The sequence below is a fragment of the Elgaria multicarinata genome, chromosome 1, assembly GCF_023053635.1.
Source record: "Elgaria multicarinata webbii isolate HBS135686 ecotype San Diego chromosome 1, rElgMul1.1.pri, whole genome shotgun sequence".
NCBI classification, from domain to species: domain Eukaryota; kingdom Metazoa; phylum Chordata; class Lepidosauria; order Squamata; family Anguidae; genus Elgaria; species Elgaria multicarinata.
In genome coordinates, this window is record NC_086171.1 from 411,564 (window position 1) to 429,816 (window position 18,253).

Here is an 18,253-nt window from a genome sequence, read left to right on the forward strand (position 1 = left end):
ATTTGGTTCCTTTTTCCTAGACCCATCTGCCACCCCCCTTTGCCCTGCCCGGAGAAGACATGGTGGCGTCGCCTCCGTGTGGCTCCTGGCACATCCATGTTCGACAGCAGTGGGGGAAGCTGGCAAAATGCAGGGTGTGTGTGGGGCGGGGGGGGCGCTAAGAAACATTCTGCAGGCAGTTCATGACGCAAGGCTCTGAATCAGCCGGAGTGGCCCAGAGAAGGCCAGAGAGAGCCCGCCCCAAGGTAGCCACTCTCTGTGAGCCCAGCTCCAACCCAGTTTCCAACGAGGAGAGAGCGGCACGGAGGCCACAGGAAGGGGAGGAAAGGAGGAGCCTCGTGACCGGAAGGGAGCCAGGGGAGCCAGCCGGAGGGACACGGAGCCAAAAGCACCAGCTCAGCCTGGCCATCAGCTGCAGGGACACGGCACCACCACCAGGAGGCCCCGCTGGCACCACAGGCTGAGCGTGGCTGAAGGTTTGGCCGGCAATCTCCAGGGCTTCGGTCCCAATAAATCTGCATGTCTTTACAGCACCACCCAAGGAGACCCTGTTGCTTTCCCCCAATTAAAACCCGGGTCCAAGTGACAGGCAGGGACCGACCACTGAGACATTTGCACAGATGTGCAGCCAGTGGCACGCCAGAGGGGTCCTCCCAGAGCCTGGGGTTTCACAGGCAGAAGAGCCGCCCCACGGCACCCACCCAGAGAACGAGGCCTTTCATGTGGGAGATGCCCCCCATAGCCAGAGGAATGCCCTCTCGGCTACCCCGCTGGCCGCTCCACCAGCTGGCAGTGTCTGAGTGAGGAACGAAGCCCCCGCTTTGCAAACTTCCCAACTTCGGAGGGCTCGGATGCTCCGCCGTAATGGGGCTTTAATGCTAGTTATTTGCATTTAATTAGACACTGAAAACCGTTAATAGAGCCGGCATTTCGCTCATCTTCTCCCTTCCCTCCATCATTCCATCTACATTCCATTAGAGGAGCATTTGAGCAGCGAAGTCAAGCGCTCCGAAGTTGGCCAACGCCAGCCTCCGTCCCGCCAGGAGGGGGAGAGCGGCGGCCATGGCCCTCACCAGGGGCACCGCAGCAGTGGCGCCAGCGACGGGTAAAAGGCAGCCAAAGGAGGCTGCTGGGGATCCACAGGAGGGCTGGAACAGCCCCAGGGAGCATCTCTTGGCCCACCAGCCCCTCCGGCCGGCCCGCCGCTTTTGCGGCCCCACCACGATCTGCTGCATGGCACCAAAGAGCCCCCTCCCCCAATACTCCCCCCCCCCAAGCAAACCGACGATGCTCTTACTGGACCCGCCGGGGAACGGCCCGCTGCTCCTATCCTTGGTCAGGCCGTTGGTCTTGGGGCTGGCCCCGGGGGCGGTGGTGGTGGTGGCCCGTGGAAGCCTCTTGCCGGGGACCTTCACCGTCGTCCGGAGGAGGTCAATCTCCTTCCCGTGGATGTTCTGCATGTAGTCCTGCGCAGGGCAGAGGAGGCAGGTGGCTCAGCCCCACCTCACAGCATCAGGGAAGCCTCTTCCTTGGGGCTGACCCCGCCAGGCCCCGACTCCCCAGCTTTGCCCTGGCCCAATAACGGGGCCAGACATGGATCTTCCTGGGGGCCAGGTCTGAAAAGGCCCTGTGCCTCATCTTCTGTACGGAGAATGCTGCGCCCTGAACTGTTCGTGCAACAGCACCATTTCTCACAAAAAGCGCCTCCCCTCTTTGGATCCCCCACAGTGGCTTAGTCAAGAGATTTTCTCCATGCTCTGGGGCAGAGCTGCATCTCCCAATGCACTGGAAAGAAAAAAACCCACGCCACCCCAGGGAGGCTCCCAGGAGCTCAATGGGGTTAAAAGGCTGAAGAAGCTCTTTCCTGTGGACCCAGCGCAGGATGGGCTCACCCCGGGACAAGAGTTGTGGATGATGTCATTATTATTAATGTAGCACTTTATTACGAAGCACTGAACATAGAATAAAATAGGCCAGCCCTCCCGCCCCACACATGCTCTGGGGCTCCCTCCCCACTTTGCCTCTCCAGGTTCCACGCATCAGGGAGGAAAAGAGGAGCAGCAGCAGATGTGGGGGGGGGAGGGAGAGGGATGGGGCGGGGCGGGTCCCTTTCCCCCAGGGCCGAGGCAAGGGGATCGTCCCAATGTGCTCTGGACACACGCAGACGCCCCTGGGGCTCAAGGCATCGCCAGGAGGAGGGGGGGGCGGAAGCGCCAGCCCAGCTCGGCCTCCACGGTGGAGGGGGCCTGGGCCTGCTCCAGTTCACAAGCAGGTCACTGAGCCGCGCAAGCAGAGCCAGCTCCACCTGCAGCTGCCTCAGTCCAGGCAGGTGGAAAAGGAGAAGGAGGAGGAGGAGGCACGGGGAAGGGAGCGGAGGCACTGAGGCCTGGGCACACGGGCCGCTGCCCCCAGACCTGGCTGCAGACCCTGCAGTGCGCCAGAAGGGCTCCCCCCGCCAGCCCTGCTGCCACCGCTGCCACCCCCGCGAGGCCGCCAGCCCCGCCACCGCGGCCCCGCGAGGGGTCCCGCTGGAGCCGGAGGATTTCCCCTGCCTCAGCAGAACTGGGGCTGGGCGCTGGCTGCGCTGCCGGGCTGCCCGCCTGCCCGCCCGCCTGCAGGAGCTCCTCCACCACCACGGTCACCAGCGCAGCGCATTTATTGCCTGCCATAAAACAGCAATTTCTTCCCAAGCCTCCTCGCTAATTACCCAGCCAGTTCTCTCATTTCATTTTATTACTGGAATTAACAACGAGTTCAAAGCGTGGAAAGCTATTAAGATGTGTGATTAAGCCACATTCAATTAGCTTCTACAAACAATTTAATTGATGTTGCAGATAGAATTAACAGAAGGTGATTGTGTGAATGGCTTCAATGGCTGCAATATGGGAGGCGCCTCCTTCGCGCTGCCGCTGCCGCCGCCTCCTCCTCGCGTCCTCCTCGCTTGCTCTGGAGGGAGGGGAGGAGGAGGGGGGGAGACGTTCCAGGGCTCCGGGAGACCCCCCAGCTAGCTGGCTGGCCGGCCAAAGCAAAGACAACCACCATGGCCCAGGAGAAGAGTGCCTGGCAAGCGGGGGGGGGGGGAGGCGCTTCTAAGGCGGGGGCACTGCCCCCCAGGCGGTCCCCACTGTGACGGCCCCCTCTCCCCCTGCCCAGAAAAGCCCTCCAACCTTCTGCCTGGGCTGACCTGCAAAGTCTGCAGCCAGGCCTAGACATGCCAGAGGCCACCCTCCGAGCGTGGCTGACCTCTGTGCTCCAGATGGAAGAGTGCAGCTGGGCAGTCCGGGGTATTTGGGGCCACTGGACAGGGAGGAGGAGGGGGAGGATGGGGCAGGGGCCTGGCAAGAGCTGGGAGTCAATGGGGTGGGCAGAGAAGCCCCCCAGCCTGAGCGCTGGGCCAGTCTCCCCACACCTTTGAAAGGCGACTCCACACGCTGTGGCAAACTTCCCTGCACAACTCTGAAACCAACTATCTTGCTCCCTTCTTTGTAAGTAAAGGCCAAGAAAGCTGTGGATGATGGGCAGAGGCCCGGCCCAGTGCTCTCGGTGCCCCCCTGCCCAGCTGAGGGAAACCGGAGACCTGCAGCTGCCAGCTGAAAAAGCTAACCGGGGCTGGGGGGGAGGGAAGAGTAGGGTCCCTTGAGGCTCATCCAAGCCCAGCCAAAAGCACCCGAGACCAGGAGCGGGGGGCTGCCAAAGAGGCCGGTGGGGGCCGGGCCATGGGCCGCTATGGGGACAGCACGAGCGGATGCCCCCAGAAGAGAGCCCGGGCCCTGCCCACGCCCAGCTGTTTTGCTCCGCAAGGGAGCCACGTCTTGGGCCAGGGCGCCATTGACGCCTCGCGTCCGGCGTGGCTCTTCGTCTCAGCAGCAAACTGTGCTCAAGAGCGAGTGGAAGGCGGCAGCGGCGGTGGCGAAGAAGAAGAAGAAGCCATTAGCGCGCCAGCGGGGAGGCGACAGAGATGGATAGGGGGGAGCCGCGCACGCACCACTGACAAAGAGCTGAGCGGCAGAAGCGCACCAAGCCTCCTCCTCCCTCCCCCCCCCCGGCCAGGAGGGGCATCCGGCCCCGATCCTCGCACGCAGAGCCACTCACATGTAGGCTGGGGTGGTAGGTCAAGACGCCGTTGTCGCACAGCGTCACGTACTTCTTCTTCCACTCCTTGTTCAGGGACTTGCCACTGCGCTTCAGCAGAACCCCCTGCGGGACAGACAGAGAGGGGCTCAGTGGGACCCCTCTGGCCTTGGCCTTGCCCCACCCTGGCCAGAGACCCCTGCGTGAGGGCCCCCCCTCCTCTTGGGCAGTCCCCGGCCCAGCCAAGGCCACTCCTGTGCGCCAGGGGACAGGGGAGGCTCTGGTTCCCAGCCGCCCTCTTCTCCACGCGGGAAGAAGCGGCTTTGGGCTGGTGTGGGGCTGGAGGAAGAGGCCCTGTGACGCTGGCCGAGCCTCTTGCACAAGGAGGAGAGAAGCCGACGCCTGGGAAACGGGGGTCCCCAACTCACAGGCCCTCCCCCCCACACATACACATTGGGAAGAGCAACGGGGGGACAGGGGGACAACACATCTTTCCCAAATGCTGCTTGTGCGCCTGGGAGAGCCTGGAAACTAGGCAAGGCAGCCCCTGGGGAGAAGGGGGGCTGGCCAGGCCAAGCGCAGGGCCCGAGGGCGAGGAGCCCGGGCAGGCAATGACACCCCCCTCCACCCCGTCCCGCCCCAGAGTTCACTTGCGGCATCCAGAAGTCCTGCATCCCCTTCCCGTCCGCTGCCTCCAGAGAAAGCCAAAGAAGGCGGAGAGTGAGGCATACCACCGAGATGGTACCGACAACTGAACGAGGGCAGCTGTCCCAAAGGCCAGGCAGCCGCGACTCCACCAGATCTGGCTCCAGCAGCGGCCAGGCCCGCAAGGGCGGCGTTCCTTTCTCCCACGCCTCGTGCCCTTGAACGCACAGCGGTGGCACACGCAACCAGCTTGGACACAGGCAGCCCTGGCGTGAAGCCGGCCTTTGAGCACTCAGTGCCCTTAGCTGCAGGCCTGCCACGGGGGCCTTCGCAAGGCCATGGGCAGCCACGCTGCACGCTGACACTCAAGTGCCCCCCAGTTTCTTCTCCACAATCTCCTCATGCCCCCAAATATTTGCCACAAAATGTGAATGTTGTTCACGTTTCAGGAGCCCACATTTGAGCACGCCTGTTGCTGCCGTTTCAAGCTTGGGAAGGGGAGCGCCTCAAACATTTCACCTTCGCCCCCACAAAAACCCAATCCCAAACAAGGAAGGAAGGAGGAAAGGGGGGGCTTACTCTGGCCACCTACTCTGACTGTTAGAGCAGTACGACAATGGAACCAGTTACCTAGGGAGGCTGTGGGCTCTCCCACCCTAGAGGCCTTCAAGAGGCAGCTGGGCAACCCTCTGTCAGGGATGCTTTAGGGTGGATTCCTGCATGGAGCAGGGGGTTGGACTCGATGGCCTTGGAGGCCTCTTCCAACTCTGCTATTCTATGAGTCTATGGTTCTATGACAATGGAATCAGTTACCTAGGGAGGTTGTGGGCTCTCCCATACTAGAGGCCTTCAAGAGGCAGCTGGACAACCCTCTGTCAAGGATGCTTTAGGGTGGATTCCTGCATGGAGCAGGGGGTTGGACTCGATGGCCTTGTAGGCCTCTTCCAACTCTGCTATTCTATATGGTTCTATGAGGAGGGGAAGGCCGAATCTTGGCTGGTTGCTCTTGGCACTCGCTGCCCCCCCCTTGCCCGCCTGTCCGCATGAAGTGGCCTGCCAAACTCCCAGGCTGTGTGTGTGTGGGGGGGGGGGGTGTCAGCCAACTCTCCTGACCCAGCACAGCACAGACAGGCCGGGCAAGCTAAACGACGCCAACTGGGCAGGACCGTTCCCAGGGTGTGGAGAACCGTGGTGCCCCGGTCCCTCGAGGGGGTGCACCCACCCCCCATGCAGAGGGTGGCTTTTGCCCCGTTCTACTCCGCTCTGCTGCTGAATCATCCTTCCTCTTTAACCCCCTGGGCTTCCTCTCCTGCTGCCATTGTGCTGGGGAAGGGGCATCAGGGGTGGCTGCCCCCCACCCCACAGCCCCTTCTTTCCATGCCCAGAAAGCCCATCAGGAGAGGGGGGGTGCTTGGGGAGGAGGGCAGGCAAGGCCCAGGTCTCCAGCACCGTCTGGATCAGGAGCACCGGGGGGCCTGATCTGGGTGTGTGTGGTGCCTGCAGCTTCACTTCCGACAGCCCTGCCCTTTCCCAGGCCACCGCAAGGAAGGCCCAGGACTCGAGGAGGGAGCTGCGTCGGCCTTGTGGCGGGAACATCAGAGAGCCAAGCCCCGAGCAGGGCAGGAGCCAACCCGCCCCTCTGCTCTTCCTGCGTCCAGCAGGCTTTGAGCGGGGGGCCCTTGAACAGGGGCCTCTCCCACGGGGCAGGTGGCCGGGTCCCCGGGGCTACCTTGTGCCCAAAGGCAGAGTGAGGCTCCACCGCAGCGTGGCTCTCCAGGAAGGAAACACGGGCGCCCGCCCTCCCAAACCAGGCAGGCCCAGGTGCGCAGGCCCCCGCCCCTCTTGACCCACGGCCCACGAAGGTCACCAAGCATTTCCTGGCTCCTATGATTTCAACAGCTGCTTGGTCAGGAGGGGGGGTGAGGGTCATCCCCAGATTTTTCTGCTAATTATTGCAAATGTGGCTCTGTTTAAGGCACAGAATCAGGCTCGGACGGTTTCTCCCCATCAGCTGGCAAACCCCCACCCTCGTGGCCCAAAGGAGCAGAAATCCACACACACAGCAGCTACGGGAGAGCAAAGCAACGCCACTCCTGAGCCACAAGAAGGACGTGGTTGCTGCTGCTGCAACACCACCCGGGGGGGGGGGCTCATGGAGAGCTGCTGTGGGGGGGAGGCATTGCCCTGTCATCTTGCAATGCAACCAGAGGGAGCAGTGGAGAGGCCTGACCTTTGGGGACAAAAATGGAAGCCTGGCCAGGCGGGGAGGTGTGTGGGTGGGTGGGGGCTGCAACAAAAGAAGCCCCCTCCCCGCAGCCCAAAAAGAGCATGGCCCACCCGCCCTTCATCCGAGGCCTCCAGTGCCACTTCCACGACCGGCTGTGGCCGCTCTACACCCCCCCCCTTTCTGCAGAGGGAGTGCCCAGCCTTTGGGGGGGAAGGGGCCCCTGAGCTGCCCCCCCCCGTCTCATCTCCCCCCGCCACCCTGAGAGATTGAGGCTGGAGGAGGCAGCAGCAGCGGCAGCAGCAGTAGCACACGACCAACCGCAAGAGCTGTGGTGGCGGTGGCGGCGGCGGCGGCGGCAGCAATACGCAGGGTAATGAAGCAGGGAGCAGCAATGGCCCCCACAGGACTCGTTTCCTCCACAAATCTCCCTTCCACTCACTTTTCGCTAAGAATTTTAACACCAAACTTAATTGTAAAGTCGCGTATTGATTGGAAAATGCAAATGGCAATTTAAATGTAATCTAAGCTCCCAGCATGATCCCAGCTCGCTCCGAGGAAAACCCACCCGGCCCAGGCGGCTGCGTTGGAGCAGGCACGCAGCCGGGCCAGGGCGGGCCAAGGTGGGGCGGGGGTCCCCAGCAGGGGCCGAGGGGCTGGGGCAAGCGGTGGGGCTCCTGGCCAGAGCGGGCACAGCCCAGGGCGGGCCGAGGGGGCGCAAGGCCCACAGGCAGCGGTGGGCTGGGGGCTGGCTGGGGGCGAGGCCCACTCTGTCAGCTTGGTGGAATGTGTGGGGCTGAGACCGAGATGGCGGCTTCCCTCCCCCCCGCCCCCGGAATGATCACTACAGTAGTGTGCAAGTGTCCCAAGACAGCAGCCCCCCCCCATTTCCCCCCAAAACACCACCACCGCCCCTGCGGGTGGGGTGGGGGGCTGAGGCACCAAGAATGCCTGTCCCGGTGGCAGCGGCTGCAGACTCTGCCTCTTCCCCAGGGAGGCTTTCTGAACTGAGAAAGAGCCTCCGAGGGTGCTGGGGGGGGGGAAGGAGGGGGCACTGCTTGATCTTTTCCTATCCTGTACTTTGTCCCCTTAAGTTTCCCACCTGCATATCTGCTGGAGGTACATGTGTGTGTGTGTGTGTGTGTGTGCGTGCGTGCGTGCGTGTGTGTGTGTGTGTGTGAGAGAGAGAGAGAGAGAGAGAGAGAGAGAGAGAGAGAACGTGGGGGGGGGGGGAGGGCAGAACTTGCAGGAGTCCAGGCAATGGGGCTGTTCACATAACACACCAGCCCACACTGAGTGGATGAGTGTGAATTGTTTTGAACTGTGGGTAGTCTGCTGAACTGTGTGTTAGCGTGTTGTCTGAATGCAGCACATTCCCCGCAGGGTAGGTTATCATGTTGTCTTAGCTACCCTGAACAACCCAACAACAGACAGTGGGTTCTCAAAGTGGCTAGTTGAAGGAAACAAGCCACTCCGCAGAGTTAACAAGCCACCTTGGCTCCATTGAGACAACACAACAACCCACAGTTCAACGACCCCGCCTTCCCCCCATACCTGCGTTTCCCTCGTCTTTTCTTCTTAACAGAAAAGACCCATTCAGGACAGAACGATGGAAGAGCCTCTGCGGCCTTTTCAATGGGCAGCGCTTGGACCCTCTCTGCCAGTCCACACAGTCCCTCCAGAAACACACCTTGGCAGGGCAAGCTGGCCTGGACCCTCCCTCCAAGGGGCCTCTCCACTGTAAGGGAGGGAGCTGCAGCCCCCACCCCAGAGATGGGCCACCATTTCCATGCCTCTGAAAAAGGCCTCTGAAGGCATGTGGAGAACACGGCTTCCCAGGCCCTCCAAAGGGAGAGCCCTTTGCCCAGAGGCACACAGCCTCTCAACACACCTGCGGCAGGGGCCGGGGCCAGGCTTCCTTCACACGACGGCACTGCTCCCCTGGCACTGCCAGGAGGAAAGCTGTCTTGTGGGGACCTTGATCCCAGGGGGGAACAGCTGTGCAGACAGCCTGGGGGACGTCGTGCGCCAGAAGGCAGTGGAATGCAGGAGGCCGCGGCGGCGCTTGGGAAGCGGCTCTTTCCATTCCGCCCGGCCAAACCACAGGACCCGTCTGCCGGCCAGGCCCAGCCCAGCCCGGCCTCTCTCCTGGCATGGGTGAGGAGGACTGTGCCTCAGAGCAGGTCCAGAGTGCCCCCTGGCACCATCAAAGAGCAGCTGCAACCAGCACCCACCGGCCTGAGCCCCAGCAGCCCTCTCTCTGCATGCACCCCCACCCACCCCCAAAATGATGAAACATTTCATGAGCGCCAAAGCAAGCAAGATGGATTCCAAGATGTGCCCCAGCACGGCACGGACACTTCAAAGGGCCACAGCGAACGCTCTCCCCGGCCCCTGCCCGCGGGCACACGCGCCTTCACACACATGCACGTGTGAACGCAGAGCTGACGACGACACTGGCATGGAGAAACACGATGGGCCTGACACAGAGATGCTTCTTGCTCGAGGTGGGGGGGGAAGGCAGCATGAATCGGCCCCACACGACCTGCCCGTGGCCATGGAGGGAGCCCCCTCGCCCGCCCACCTGGGCCGCAGCTCCCTCGGGATGGGTGAGGGCAGGGGGAGAGGGACGCGAACCTGCTTCATGGGGATGGCCCGCCCGCTGCCGATGGTGTCCGCCTTACACTCCGGGGCCTTCTTCTCCCGCTCGAGGTCTGTGGCTTTTCGGGACTGGAAAAGAAGAGACACGGGGGCGTTAGAACTCCAGGGCGGGCGGGCCGGCGGGGCAGGAGAGCGAGCCTTCTTGGCGGCCTCAAGAAGCCCCTGCCTCCCCCCAGCCCAAGGCCGGAGCGGAGACGCGTCAGGCCCCCGCTACACACACACCCCTCCCGGGCCCACAGGATGTGGTGACAGACAAGAGCAGCATGGGATGGGATGGGATGGGATGAGCCGAGCGTGGGTGGACGGAAGCAGCAGCGCAGCAGCGGAGGCGCCGGCGGAAGGCCAGAAAGAAAGGGACCAGCGCTACGAATCCAACCGTTTATTTGGTGAACACACTGGCACCATACAAAGTCGCAGATGTCACTGGGCCACTGTTAGCCCTTACAAAAGAGCATCGACAATAAACAGCTACTTTACATTTAGAACATGATTCCGAGGGGGTCAGGGTCGGGGAGAAGAGAGAGAGAGAGAGAGAGAGAGAGAGAGAGAGAGAGAGAGAGAGAGAGAGAGAGAGAGCGCAATAACTCCAGTTCATCATCATCATCATCATCATCATCATCGTCATCATCTCAATAAATAAACGGATCAATAAATAAAGTTGAAAATCTACAGTCTGCCAAGAAGCCGTCCATTGAAGGTGCTCGAGAGACAGTGGAGAAGGATATCGCGAAATTCACGGCAAGGAACACGATCAATACATTCAGAACCACAAGAATGGCAGGTGGGCGGCAGCCGTGGGCTCGGGGCCAGCGTCCGTCAGTCTTACAAGCCCTTCTGCTTGTCCATCACACGCGCTGGCTGCAGTGCTCCCACGCGCAAAGGGGGGTCAGGAAGGAGCCACAGCGACCCTAGCTGACGAGCTCAAAGGAGCAGGGGGCCCCTCAAAGAGCCACAGACAGCTGCTCTGCTTGGAGGAAGAGGAGGAGGAGGAGGAGGAGGAAAAGAGGAAGAGGAGGAGTCCATGCAGGAGGAAGGAGGGGGCCGGAGAGCACGGGGCAGGCGGCAAAGCGTCCCTCGGCCCCTCCATCTCCTGGCACTTCTGGGCGGCTCGGTCCGTCTTCCTGTCTCGGCCAGCAAAGTCCGGGCTGGCCGGGCGGGCGCCGGCTCTCTCAGAGACTTTACGCAGGGGGGAGGGGATAAAGACTCCTGCGTGTCTCCGGGCGGAGGGGGACCCAAGCGGCAGGCAGGCAGGCAGGCAGGCGGGCAGGCGGGAAGGCAGGCAGGCGGGCGGGCGGGCGGGCTAGAGAGGGCAGGCTGCTAATCTGAGATCACTCCCACTGCCTGTCCCTGATCCGGCCCTGGAGAGGCAATGAAAAGTGAGAGAATTGGTACTGAGGTGCCTGCTGGGGGGAAGCGCTTGGATCTTCTAATTTGGAAGGAGTTGAAAAGGCCTTTTGGTTGATGAAAAGTTGGAAACAGTGGCACATATCTGCAAATATCGAAAGAATAAAGAGTTTGGCATGTTAGACTCAGAATATGGACACCCGTCTGACTGACTGTCTGTCTGTCTGTCTGTCTGTGGCACGGCAGAAGAGACAGGAAATGAAAGACCCGCACTGGGGGGGGTGGAGGGGGTGGCAGCAACGGCGGCGGCAGAACGAGCAACAGGCTGGCAGGTGAGGAAGAAGATGAGGAGGACGGCGAGGACGGGACGGGCCAGACGGAGCGCGGGAGTCTGCCTCCCTCTGCTGGCCAGAGCCCCCACGGCAGCTTCTTCATCATCCCTTGCTGGTGCGGAGAGGAGAGGAGGCGTGCAGGATTGGGGGAGGGGGCAGAAGCGGCAAGATGACTGGCGGGCGGGGGTGGGGCACACAGGGACGCAGACGCAGCAGCGGAGGGAGGGCGGAGGGCAGCCGTGGGGAATGAGCCTCTGGAATGGGCGGTGCAGAAAACACAGGATGGGGTGGGAGGAGAGGGAGCCCTGGGCAAGGCGCCGGGTAGACTAAAGAAAAGACCCCCCCCTCCTCTCTTTCAGGGACGGCAACCGAGGACACCCCAACCCCGCTTTCCCTGTCCCACCCACCCCAAGAGCCACGACAGCCAAACAAGCCCCCGCTGCCAGCACTGTTCTTGGAAGGGCCACTGCGTGGCAGGGTGCCACAGCTGTGCGTCAGCGTGGCTCTAAGTGAACGGAGCAAGTGTGGTGGAATGCAAAATCCACAGACAGCCCAGAAGACGCATGAAGCGAGAGGGGCACTTGCAGCAAGCCATTCCGAGCGGAGACCACGGAGAGCCACAACCGGCCGAGCAAGCGAGCGACCCACGAGCAGCCAAGCGCAGCGCTACATGGCCAAGAGACCTCGGCCTGGAGCAGGAAGGAGCCACGGACAGCCAAAGAAAGTTGAAGCAAGCCGGGGGGGGGGGGGAGAGGAGGGAACCGCGTGCAGTGGGGCATCACAGCAAGCAGGAGTAGGCGTGAAAACAAGCGTGGCTGCCACAGGAGCACTACAGCTTATGGTGGTGGCGGCAGCAGCAGCCCCACTGGTGGGGAAAGTGCGCAGAGACCAAGGAAGGCAGCGGGGGTGGGGGGTGCAAATGTGTGTGTGGACACGCATGTGTGTGGGCGAAGCCCCAGAAGCGGTTGGTGGTCAAAGGCCTCGACGGAGTGTGGCCTGTCCTCTCTTGCAAAGGCTGCTCTCCCCTGACCCATACGCTCCAGCCCCCAATCCGAGGCCGGACCAGAGATGCCCTTCGTCACAGCCCCCACCCCTCCAGTGCGAGCGCACACACACGCACACACTGGTCTACGCCCTACTCCAGGCCCATGTCAAAGGACATCTGCTCACACACACCCAGGCCTTGGGCTGCCCAGCTGCTTTTGGGTCTGGGGTGGGGTGGGGGGTGAGAAGCTGCCCTGGAATGTTCTCTCCTGTTCAAGGGCCCAGAACCTCGCAAAGGTCGAGACGCCAAGGCAGCGGAGAAGGAACCGGTGGCTTTTTGATGACAGGTGATTTGGAAATGGAGAGCCGCAGCCGTGGGGATCCACAGAGCCCCTCACACCAGAAGAGTCCTCCTTCCGTGCTCTTACGGCCACAGAGGAGCCTGCCTGAAACCAAGCCAGACCCCGTGACCCATCCGGCCTAGGACAGCCGACACCGACTGGCAGCAACAGCAGGGGGTTTTCCAGCCCGACCTGGAGAGGCTGCCGGGAATTGAACCCAGGGCCTCCTGCACACAAAGCAGGGACTCCACCGCTGTGCCACGGCCTCCACGGCCTCAGCTTCAAGCACCCCAGAGGAGACCAAGCACCCTCAGGGCCTCCCTCCTCGAGAGGGACCTGACTCCCCCCCACCCCAGGACTTCAAAGGAAGGTGCCAGGGCTGCTTCCCTCCTGCCCTTGTTCCGAACCGCCCTCCCCACCCACCCCTCTCTTTCTCTTCCCAGCGGCCTTCCAGAAATCTGTCATCGCCCCCCAACCAATATTTCTCTCTCTCCTGCAGCTCCCCCAGATGCTTCTGTGTTTCCTCTTCTGGAAGCCGCGGGAAAACCAAACAATATCAAAACCAGGAACTGGGATGTTCTTTTTGAAGGGATGGCTAAATATGAAGCAATCCCTTATCTCGACTGTTCTTAAAGACAGGAGCCCCCTGTTGCACACCCCTGAAGGCTAGGCAGCGTTGCTGGAGGGGCCCTGGCTCAGCAGCCGTAGAGCCCCCAAGCCCCCACTGTGCATGCAAGGGGCCCCGGCTTCGGTCCCCAGCAGCCTCTCCAGGGAGGCCTAAGAAATGTCTCCTGCCCCAAACCCTGGAGGGAGAGCCACCGCTGCCGGTCGGGGTCAACCGTGGTGGGTCTACAGCAAGCTCCTGAGCTCCCTAGCCTGGCAGCCCTCAGTCCATGTGGCACAGCTTCCCCACCCACGCACCCCAGCTCCAGGTCTTCCCAAAAAGGATTCCTGACTTTTCAGCCAGACCACACGGACCGGGCTGCTTCTTGCGCAATGTGTGGACTTCCCTGGCAGAACAGGGGAGGGAGCCATGGGAGGGGGATCAGCTCACGAGGCTCTTCCCATTTTTTAGCATTCAGCAAAACCAATCCAGAGCTGCCTGGGCAGCCAAGAGAGCTACACAGGCCACGCTGGAGAGGGCGGGGGGACGACACACATAGCCACCTGCAACTCGCTCCCCTCCGCCTGCAAAGCCTCCTCCTGAGGCTTTGCCCAGCCTCGGTGGCAGCCTGAAACTCAGCCCCACGGGGCATCACCTGCAGACAGGACGAGGGTCCCTTCGCCAAAGTGCCCGGGCGACCCGTGGGGGACACCCCCACCAGACGCTCCGCCCCTCTGCTCCACACACACACACACCGGGGGGGGGGGGCTCCATTCAGATAGCCTTCACAAGGAGGCCTCACCCACACGCACCACGGCCACGAGGGAACTCCCCACCCACCGACCCCCAACAGCCCAGGACTCACTGTGAAGATGTTGGAGCGGCGCTTGGACTGCTTGCGGATGGGCGTGGGCGTGTTGGAGGCAGCAATGGTCTCGATCCGCAGCTCCCGCTGGCTGATGCTGGGGGTGGATGGCACCGAGGAGGAGTAATCGCTGAAGGCCCCGCTCCCGTTAGCGGCCTGTGGGGGAGGCAAGAGGGGGGCAGTGGGTGACGCGGTGCCAGAAGACAGGCATGCTGACTCAATCCCTCCGGACCCCCCACCCCGCCCCACCAAGAACCATCCAGGTCCCCCTTCACGCCCAACTCTCCCCCCTCCCCGCCGGAACAAGGGCCCTGCCTTTGCCACATCACCCGTCAGCAAAGGTGCACCCTAAATAGGGCTACACTTGTTTTTTTAATATTGGGGGGGCGACACTTCAGTCACTTTCTTCAGTGCCCCCCCTCCACAAGTATGTTTAATGGTGACACTGGTAGTTCAGTGGTGTAGATTTGGGGGACGGAGTTGGTTTAACACACACACACACCCTCCTGGCATTAGAGAGATGCTTGCTGTATTTCCCATCTTTTTCAGTTGAAAGTCCTTTGGCTAATCTCATTTATTGTTGCATTCTCTTCCACTGCTAATGATGATGAAATCCGGGGGGTGGGGGAATCTTCTAAACCACCATGATATCTTTTCTTAAATTTTGCAACATTCTTAAACAAAGCATTTAATAGATTGCAATTAACTTTTTCGTCTGTGGCGCCGTTTGCCGGTTTGGACGGAGCCTGGCTGCCCACTGAGGGGTCCAGGCCCCCTCCCCCACTGACGTAGGCTCTGAAGCTCAACAGGACCAAATTAGCACCCACCCACCCAAGTCACAGCATGAGCCCCACAGACACCCCTCCCCCGCCACCTTTAACGCCCCCCCCCCCCGCCCTGGGAAGACCCACCACCAGCAGCACCACCAGCATCCTGTGCTTTAGAGAGCTTCAACCAACCTTGCAAAGGTACGTGTTATCAGCCCCATATTTGGGGTGGGGATAGGGCAGGCGGTTATTCCTTTCACTTATTTCACCTCTGCTCTTTTATTACTGCGTTTATATCCCGCTTTTTTCCCTGCAAGGAACCCAAGGCAGCGTACATTGAGTCGCAGCCCCATCCGCCCGGCCAGGCCAAAGGCTCCGGACGGGAGGGGGGTGCTCCCCTCTGCCCAACAGGGCTGTCCCAGCTTGCAAGGTTGAACCAACCTGCCAAAGCAAGAAGCGGAGAAGCCAGGGTGAGGAGGTGTGTGTATGTGTGTCTCTTCCCGCCATGCCTTCCCTCCTTCCCTCCTTGGAGAAGAAGGGGCAGAGGCCGGCCAGCCAGCTTTCTCAGCAGGGTGCAGACAGTCCTGCTTTAAGGTGGGGTGGAATAGATGACCTTTAGGTCTCCCCAGCAGCCCCAATTCTGCAGCTACCTTTGGTCATGAACAGACTCCATCCTCTCTTGGGACACTTGCCGAGAGCAGGGAGAAGCCCCAGGAACCCAACAGCCAAACCCCCGCCACTGCCTCCCCTCCCCTCCCCCCTTGCCAGGGGAGGATCAGGTCAGGCACCTGAGCAGGCCCAGCAGCAGCCCACTTAGCCGGGGACCCTCCCCCTCCTGAGCGAGGAGCCCTCCCCTCCCCACCCCCCGACTGGGAGGGCCATCTGCATGCCAAGCCAGGAGGAAGCACGTGAAGGACTAGGGCTCCCGGGGGACACGGCAGGGCAGCGCTAACCGGGGGCTAGAAGGTAAAAGGAAGGAGAGCGAAGGAACGGGCGTAAACGGGGTGGGAGGGGGAGGGGGCGCTGCAATGACACCACCAGCCTGGAAAGCAACATTCCCTGGGAGGGGGAACCAAGCCTTCACGGGAGCAGGAGGCTTGCTGGGGGATGGAACCAGCAGCAGGCAGTGGGGGGAGGGGGCCTTTTCCCGAGGGAGCTCCTGCAGAAGGAACTGGGCATCCGGCCATGGCTGGGCCCGCTCCCCTGCGCCACAGGCCCCACCTGATGCTCAGCGAGCCACCGTTGGCATCCACTCTTAGCCAGGCCGGGAGCCACGTTGCTGGGGGGCGGGGGGGATCTGACCACTGCTCATGCATCCCAAACGGCTCTGTGGCAATCGGCCCCCCAGGAGGACCGTGGGTTCTTCCAGCTGCAGCAGCAGCCCCCCACCCAGCTCCTCACACCCACCCGAGGACTCAGTGCAGAACTGACTGGAAGCCCTTCGCCTGCCAGCAGCCTCCCTCCCCCTCTCCGGCATCCTCTGGGCCCCTTTGCAAGAAGCGCCAAAGACCCCCGCCCCGCCCCAGCCTCCCCCCCCCGCCCCGCCTACCTGGTTGATGTGCACGGAGGGAATGGAAGCGGCCGAGACGGAGGAGTGGCTGGGGGAGTTGGGCAGCGACTTGCAGGGGCCGATGGACAGCTGTTGCTTCTTGCGCAAGGCCACCACTTTCTGGGCCACTGGGAAAGAGCAGGAGGAGTTCACGGGGGCTGCCAGGCCACCACACCGGGGGGTGGGGGGAGGCACTTCGCCAGAGGCTGCGCTGTACCTTCAGGGGGAAACCGCGGCGAAAGGGACGCCTCATGCCCCTGGCACAGCTGCACTCGGTGCGCATGGAGCAGGGGGGCACATCGGGGGCTTCTCATCTCTCCCCCCCACACCTCAAAAACTGGACCAGTGAACTGGAAAGGCACGGAACAGGGCAGCTTGTGTGCGGGGGCGCTGAGCCACGGCAGAGGTGTGGAGGGGCACGGGGCCGTTCAAAAGGCACCCTTGGTGCGATGCGCGCTCAGCCTCCGAAGCTGCCCTCCGTGGCTTTTGGAAAAGGGGATGGGTCTGCTGGGCTGGCCTCCGCACCCAGAGCGCAGGCACAGGCTGATGGGCTGTGCTCCTGTGGCCTGGGGAGGCACCGCGCCCCCCCAGACTTACCGTCCTGGAAGACCCGCTCCACGTTCAGCCCGTACGTGGCACAGGTCTCATAGTAGGTGCAGCGCTTCAAGTCATTGGAGAGCTTCCTGGCGCGCGAGTCGTCAATCACCCGGGGGTTGGTGGCGCTGATGGCATCTGCGGTCAAGGGAGGGCATTAGAGGAGCCCGAGGCCCTCCTGCTGCCCCCAAGCTGACGAGGGCATCACAGCCTTGTGCCACGCGGTGCCGAGAGGCCCAGGCGCCACGGCACTCGGAGCCCTGCGCAGCTGCCAACTAGACCCGGCCTCCACGGAGTGAATGGTGGGACGGAGAACCCCCCCCCCCCCGCCCCCTTGGCTGGCGTGGGTGCGGGTGCGCAGCTGGGCCCTCAGAGGCCTTTGCCTGGGTGGAGGGGGGACAGGGAGGCAGTTCTCAGCGGAAGCCGGCCTCTGGCTGTGGCTTGAAGCAAAGGGGCACTCTGCGGACCCCCACCCAAGCAGACCAGTGTCAGTGCCACAACTGGGTTCTCCCACAAAACACTCCTGGCCCTGAGCTCCAGCCGTACCCTCTGGCAGGACGCTCCCTTCCATGTCCTCTCCTCCCGCTCCCCAAAGGACACACTGCGTCCTGCAGCCCCTCCATGGGACGTGTGGCAAGAATTTTGGCCCCTTATTTCCACACACCCCCAAACTGTTTTTTGGGCTTTTGCCTGCATGCAAAGCAAGGCCTCTATCACACAGGATGCAAGTCCAGACACAGGGAAAAGTCGGACTTGCAATGGGGGTGCGATGGGGGTGTGGAGAGGAGAGGAGTGTGTGGCCCTCCCACGTGTGCTGAGAGTTTTGGACTATAACTCCCATCACCAGCATTTGCCATTGGCAATGCTGGCTAACACCAGTTTTAAAATCTCTTCACTGGCTGCCAATTAGTTTCCAGGCAAAGTATGAAGTGTTGGTTATTAGCTTTAAAGCCCTATGTGGTTTGGGTCCAGGCTACCTGCGGGATCACCTTCTCCCGTACAATCCGCCCCACACACTCAGGTCCTCTGGGAAGAATCTACTCCAGCCAGCAAAAACTGGGCTGACGGGTATTACCCAAAGGACTTTTTCTTCTGCTGCTCCCAGACTGTGGAAGGGCCGGCCGGAGGAGATTCAGCAACTCGACAGTCTTTTAGAATTTAAAAAAGCAATAAAGACTGATGTATTCCGGCAGGTCTATCAATTGAAATTGTATAATGCTTTTAGGATGTTTTAAGGATGTTTTAATCATGTATGCTATGTTTTTAATCAGT

The 18,253-nt window shown here is 61.7% G+C and overlaps 2 protein-coding genes across 3 annotated transcripts in view; one reads left to right on the forward strand and one right to left on the reverse strand.

The window, feature by feature from the left end:
- The window catches only part of ABCF2 (ATP binding cassette subfamily F member 2), a 94,293-nt gene extending 92,476 nt beyond the window's left edge, over positions 1-1,817 (forward strand). The window contains exon 15 of the transcript XR_010025228.1: positions 1,806-1,817. The gene's annotated coding sequence lies outside the window, so the exon portion shown is untranslated. The remainder of the gene's footprint in view (positions 1-1,805) is intronic.
- AGAP3 (ArfGAP with GTPase domain, ankyrin repeat and PH domain 3) overlaps positions 1-18,253 on the reverse strand; it is a 94,333-nt gene that overhangs the window by 23,200 nt on the left and 52,880 nt on the right. Inside the window, exons 6-11 of one of the 2 annotated variants that reach the window (XM_063121560.1) lie at positions 16,985-17,119; positions 16,388-16,515; positions 14,072-14,227; positions 9,578-9,670; positions 4,093-4,197; positions 1,298-1,466 (exon numbers count right to left, since the gene is read on the reverse strand). In XM_063121560.1, coding sequence (XP_062977630.1) covers positions 1,298-1,466; positions 4,093-4,197; positions 9,578-9,670; positions 14,072-14,227; positions 16,388-16,515; positions 16,985-17,119 — 786 coding nt within the window. Of the gene's footprint in view, positions 1-1,297; positions 1,467-4,092; positions 4,198-9,577; positions 9,671-10,596; positions 11,091-14,071; positions 14,228-16,387; positions 16,516-16,984; positions 17,120-18,253 lie in introns of those variants that run through there. The other variant, XM_063121567.1, reaches the window with a different exon arrangement.